A 6,826-nucleotide genomic window follows, 5' to 3' on the forward strand; every position below is an offset into this window, starting at 1 on the left:
GCCTTTATTTTACTTGTTGTATAAAATATATACCTAAATTCGATAAAAATGACTTTTGGGTTTACGTTATCATTTTTGCACACACACGTGAAATCGTTCTGAATTTCGAGGCCATCTGATTATAGAAAGTGCTGATTACAAGGAATTTTTTTCGGGTGCATAAATCGATTTCCATTATTCTTAATTTGTATTGCATTGAAAAACGTGTGACCGGGAATCAACAGCACACGCATGCACAATTTCATGTGGGTCTATTGGTCTCATGTTGATTACAAACAACACGTTGTTTTGCGCTGATCCATTTTTGGACGGTTTCCTGAATTTGGGATCTCAAAAGATGAAATCCACATGGGATTAGTTGGTTGATCAGCGGTTTTAAATGCTGTTTCTTCTTTAAGGTGGGTCCACACATAGTCGACGACCGTCGATCGATCATCGGTCGATGTGGATCGACTATGTGTGAACACACCTTTGGAGTTTAGAGTCAACATGAAGCTGTAGACCCGAGCGTTACTTTTTTTAATTCGGTTTTAGCATTTTAGTTTTTCTTACATATTTCCTTGGATACTCGTTGGTTTTTATATCTTGCCTTTTTTTTTACATGATTACATGTCTGGGATCAATGTAATCATGTAGAGCTCGACTGCACGACATTTTTTGATTGATAACAATGAGGCTCAAGTAGAATTTAGATGACTTTTGGGTACACAACTACACGCAATGCAAGCACATGAATTTTTATTTAGGTTGAGCTAGGTATTTGACTTCTACTTATAGTTTAACAAAAATTACAAAAATAACAGAACTGGGTATTTTTAACTATCTATCACCATAGGTAGGTAATAAGCTATTGAAAAGATCAAAATGTCTGTAGGTAACTGACTACTCGGTGGTATAGAAGTAGGAAATTCTATGACAATAATAGGTTCTTATATGATGTGATCTGTTAGAGAGCTTTTTTAAACTCGAGTATTTTCCCCCAATTCTTCCCCACATCAATTCCATTGGTTTCTCGTCCCATATTTCCAGTGTCCGCGTTCATCGATACGAGTGACGAGTGGGTGGACGTTGACCAATCGGATCACGAGGATCATATTTTTGTGTAAGTGTTACCAAAATGACTAACCAATCACCAATAGGGAACTTAACTCACTAACTATTAGGTATTAGGATAAAAAGTATCTGCCTAACATACAAAGTTATAACTATAAAGGAAGGTTTCCTTATCTGTTTCTTTGATGACAAAATTAAATAAATTATTGAAACATGTATTTATTATTAATTTATTTACGTAATGACAGTTTAAATTAAGAAAGAAAAAAAATCGGGCCCCTTTTCTTCTTACCTGGTTCAAAATTGTAAAACATTTTTGTTTGTGGTAGACATCATTAGTAGAAACTCAATCATTAATCTAATTAATCCATAGCTACCTCTATTATACATTAGGCATCAGAAGAATGATTATGATGACCTCTGAATTTCACCTGTATGACTTATCAATTTGTTATGAGTTGCCAAATGGTCATAATTCATAATCCTTTCCCTAATCCATTATTAATTCTTAGGAAATATTCAAAGATTATTATTTAACAGGAGACTTGGTCTCCTAAGTCAAAATCTTTCAAAAATTTTATCAATAGTTGAGAATCTGCTCCGAAATTTCACCTGTATGACTTATCAATTTGTTATGAGTGGCCAAATGGTCATAATTCATAATCCTTTCCCTAATCCATTATTAATTCTTAGAAACTATTCAAAGATTATTATTTAACAGGAGACTTGGTCTCCTAAGTCAAAATCTTTCAAAAATTTTATCAATAGTTGAGAATCTGCTCCGAAAGCTGTCGCGCTGTCAGGAAGTAAACCTGTTTTCACCTTCTTGTGACTTTCACTGAAAAAAAGTCGGTGGTTCTTTGACAAGGGGCGATATCAAATTGATTTACTTTCCTTTATCGATTTGTCTGTCAGTGACTAATGCAAAAAATAACTACCTAGGTACTTACTTTGTCTTTAGATAGAGATTAATTATGGTTAAAAAAAAAAAAACTTTGATACCATTACCTAAGAATTCAAACGTCCAACTCAAAACCCAATGTGTCCCATATTTTAGATACCTTCCCAGAAAGGTCAGCCGATCGAGCACGAAGAAAAAAGGTTGGATTCAAAAGGTTCGGCGACAAAGGTCCAAACTGACAAATGTGCGACAGATCTTGACACCGAAAAAAGGTAAAAATGTGTTCTGCTCGCTAAAATTCGCCCAAGGGAGAAGACTTTAAAAAGTGTCTTGAGGCAATAATAATGAATTTCTTTTAAAATCAACACTCTTCAGATTCTTTCAAAGAGAGAGAGAGATTGAAGCTAAGCAGCTATGAAAATACATGCTGCACATGAGGTGGTAAAAGTCTAAAAAAAAAAGAGGTGTCAAAGATACGAGTATTCTGAAGAGTGTTATCTTCTAACAACAATATTAACAAGAACAAAAGCTGTGGTGAAAGTTATAACAAATTAACCTCAACCGAATGGAATGGTAGATATGTAATTTAATGTTTTTATAACTGTGCTCAAAAGCTTTTGTAACCCTACTCAACTTTAGTAGGTAACTAGCTCGAGATAAATTAAAAAGTAGTGATAAAACTGTCTGGAATCTGGAACTAACAGTCTCTGGATCTTTGAGAAGTTTAACTACTAACTAGCTCGAGATAAATTAAAAAGTAGTGATAAAACTGTCTGGAATCTGGAACTAACAGTCTCTGGATCTTTGAGAAGTTTAACTATCGTTTGTGTCAAAGTGGTGATGGATTTTAACATAAAATCTGCAGACAGTTTCCGTACTAATTCCCTCTTTGTTTGCTTTATCTACCAACTATAAAAATGTTTGTTTTGTTTGTACCTATCAACTACAAAAATGTGTTCTAACAATACTACCTCCTTGTCTAACATGGTTAAATATCCGTTGTTTTGTAGCGTAGGTATGTAAGAGCTACCATATCGGAATGCCTTTCTATAGTCCAAATTTAGATAAAGGTAGTTCTTTAGTTGTTTGTTTTGTAGCGTAGGTATGTAAGAGCTACCATATCGGAATGCCTTTCTATAGTCCAAATTTAGATAAAGGTAGTTCTTTAGTTGTTTTTTAAACACACTTAATTATAACACTTTAAGAGAAATGGACATTAATCAACTTGGCTCGAATACTGAAAGAAACAGGATCTTGGCAATTGACAACACAAAGTGATAGCTTAATATCTATTGAATGGTAAAAAAAAGAAAAAATGATAATATAATTATAATAGATAGACTAAATAAGCGTCTACAAATTGAATACAAACAATTTATCATTCTCCTGTAACCAACTAATCTTACTAATCCCATGTGGATTTCATCTTTTGAGATCCCAAATTCAGAAAACCGTCCAAAAATGGATCAGCGCAAAACAACGTGTTGTTTGTAATCAACATGAGACAATAGACCCACATGAAATTGTGCATGTGTGCAGTTGATTCCCGGTCACACGTTTTTCAATGCAATACAAATTAAGAATAATGGAAATCGATTTATGCACCCGAAAAAATTCCTTGTAATCAGCACTTTCTATAATCAGATGGCCTCGAAATTCAGAACGATTTTACGTGTGTTGTGTGTGCAAAAATGATAACGTAAACCTAAAAGTCATTTTTATCGAATTTGTTGTATAAAATGACGAAGAAGGAGAGGAAAAGAAATGCCTTTTTTTTAATACATAAATGACGAAAAATATAATTCACTTATCACTTTATTGTAGAGATTTAACCATCAATTTACACACCTCTATCTATACCTACCTACTCGTAAGTACGAGTAAGTCCGGTAAACGTAAGTAGAGGGCCAATTTTAAAAATCGACCTAATACCTACTAAAATACTTAGGAAGTAAATTGGATTATTTTCTGATTAATTACATCTAAAGAACGTAAGAAAACATAAATCAAACTAACATTTTTTTCCTCTTTCGTTTGATCGCTTTAAAATTGGGTATTCCATACGATTAGGGCACTGGTAAAATCCGCCCATTTTTTGGTAACTTTATTTTAACTCTTTAAAATTTAAAAATTAATATTTTTAGTGGGAGTAGAAGGCAGTAAATTGAACGAGTCTATAGATATAAGTGCCCCCCAAAACGTATTTTATTATGTAAATTGAGGAGTGTAAATTATGTCTAACCTCTCTGACCCTTCTACTAATTCCAGTGTTGTTGTTATGAACTGTAAAGACCGCAAAATAGTCTAGTGGCAAGCCTCAAAGAAATAGCTGAATACCCTACATTCCCTACAAATTGAAATCAAAATAGAGCATAACACTCGCTTTGACCTTTTGATATAACATCTTGGAAATTTAATTAATCTAGAATTTGGTTCAAAGAAAGGTCACCCGCAATTTCTTTTGTGAGAATAAAGAATTCTTGATGAAGTTACAGAAAGAGCTGATTACAGAAAATGGTTTGTCCAAGATATTGAAAAAATGCGTGGCGGTTTTTACGAAAATGATGGCCCATATTTTGATTAGATGCCCGAAAAATTTAGGTTTCATGCTTCTTGTAAAAATTAATAAATAAATATTATTGTACCCCCTACAATATTCAAACCTACCTACCTACCTTCGTGAACGAAACTTCAATAGACGAGTTAAAAATAAGGACTGACGGGAAGTTTTCATAGATCTTTTACAGTGGGTTTTTGAAGATGAACAGTGCTACACAAGTGAAGTTAACACAGCCAAAACGTGTATTTTTACATATTTACAATTAAAAAAGATAATATTGATGGGGACTCTAAAGGTCATTCATACAATTTTTGAAATTGAAATACCTACACACTGTGTAAACCCGTGTGGAATAGTAAAGTAAAAGATGAATTACCTGTGCTGACGGTAGAGTTGTTTGATAAGACACTTGGAGCTTTGATACCATAGATGCTGTTGTCTTTCTCCCAGAAACTGCCACATTCTGAGTCCGCTTTGATGGATTCATAACAGTTGTCCATTTGAATCACGTTTAGGACATCATCATATACCTCGGCATCATCTTGTATACTAATGTAATGACTGTCATCCTTGACACTTACTATACTCTCATAGTTGTAATTCAATTCACCGTGATCTCGCTTTAACGGTTTGACAATAGTTGCATATTTATCGGCAATATTTGTCAATACTTGCCTTTTTTCTCTATTTTTTTCTTCTAGATGTTCAGATGCAAATTTTGGTTCATGGTAAAGATTTTCTCCGTCACCTCGTTTTAGAAGATCTGGTATGTTTTTGTGATCTCGCTTTAACGGTTTGACAATAGTTGCATATTTATCGGCAATATTTGTCAATACTTGCCTTTTTTCTCTAATTTTTTCTTCTAGATGTTCAGATGCAAATTTTGGTTCATGGTAAAGATTTTCTCCGTCACCTCGTTTTAGAAGATCTGGTATGTTTTTGTTTTGATAATCTTTTGAAACATTATCAACACTGTTGCAAACATCAACATTGATATGGATATCAGGTTTTGAAGCATTTACCCACGTCATGTTTCCCATATTATGATTTCGATTCTTTTCGGGTAATTCTGGTACTACTTCATCGAATTCTTTTAGAAATTTCTTTTCTGGTATTTCGGGTACATAGTTCTTTTCAGTGTAATAGTTTAATTCTTCATAGGTGTCATCAATTTCACAATGACTTAAGTTGGGAAGACTTTGGTACGTTGCTGATGGCAGATTGTTTAGATGCAATGAAGAGGTATTTTTAACAATTTTTTCTTCTTTATCTTTGGCATTCAATTCAATGTATGTATAAATTTCATAATCATTTACATCATCTTGGTAATTTTTTTCCTGAGTGTTTGTATTGACTATTGCTTTATCTACAATACTAGTTGTTTTATTGTCTTTGCTTAATGTTCTCCATAGGAATGAATTATTAGGTTTACTAAGTACAATTTTTGGTTCATTATCAGTCTTATCGGTACAGCTGAAGGGATTGGGGTCCTGAGTTATTATTTCATTTTGTTCTTTAGAATTGGTAGACTCTTTTGGGATTGAGACTATTTCATTCTCTTTGTTTTGATCTTCTTCCATGCATAGGTACCTTAGGTATTTACTCAGCGTATCCAGCTCCAAACGACTCTTATCCAGGAATTTACAGCTGGAGATTTTATCTAAGAACTCAAACAAATTTCTTTTACCCTTGTTTTTCATTTGATAAGATAACGTTTTACACACTGCACCTTGACAAGTTGTGAATTTGTTTCACCATAAATCTCTATCGATTTGTCCGATTTCAATGAAATTTACCAAAAATGTTCATCACTTAGTAGAAATTTGCTCGTTAAATTTGGGGACCCATATTAGGCGATAACGTTTTACACACTGCACCTGGACAAGTTGTGAATTTGTTTCACCATAAATCTCCATCGATTTGTCCGATTTCAATGAAATTTACCAAAAATGTTCATCACTTAGTAGAAATTTGCTCGTTAAATTTGGGGACCCATATTAGGTACCCTTTTCTGGATGAATTCCACAGTTCAATTAACTACTTGTTAATAAAGCCTAGCACCTAGACTTTTTATTCTTTTCTACGAATTATGCAAAAAATCAATTCGAATTTCCGGTTAAAAAGGAGAAAACTATGTGGGAAACATGACGTGGGTAAATGCTTCAAAACCTGATATCCATATCAATGTTGTTGTTTGCAACAGTGTTGATAATGTTTCAAAAGATTATCAAAACAAAAACATACCAGATCTTCTAAAACGAGGTGACGGAGAAAATCTTTACCATGAACCAAAATTTGCATCTGAACATCTA

General features: G+C 33.4%; 1 protein-coding gene across 1 annotated transcript; it reads right to left on the reverse strand.

Annotated features, from left to right (window-relative positions):
• Positions 1-4,371: 4,371 nt before the first annotated feature.
• Positions 4,372-6,214, reverse strand: LOC108252167. The gene is made up of 2 exons (XM_026822273.1): positions 5,296-6,214; positions 4,372-5,130 (listed from the first exon to the last, which is right to left on the reverse strand). The coding sequence occupies exons 1-2, from the start codon at positions 6,212-6,214 to the stop codon at positions 4,841-4,843; spliced, it is 1,209 nt and encodes a 402-aa protein (XP_026678074.1). The 3' UTR covers positions 4,372-4,840.
• Between the last annotated feature and the right edge of the window lie 612 nt (positions 6,215-6,826).

This window comes from Diaphorina citri, unplaced genomic scaffold (genome assembly GCF_000475195.1).
Source record: "Diaphorina citri unplaced genomic scaffold, Diaci psyllid genome assembly version 1.1 scaffold311, whole genome shotgun sequence".
Lineage (NCBI taxonomy): Eukaryota > Metazoa > Arthropoda > Insecta > Hemiptera > Psyllidae > Diaphorina > Diaphorina citri.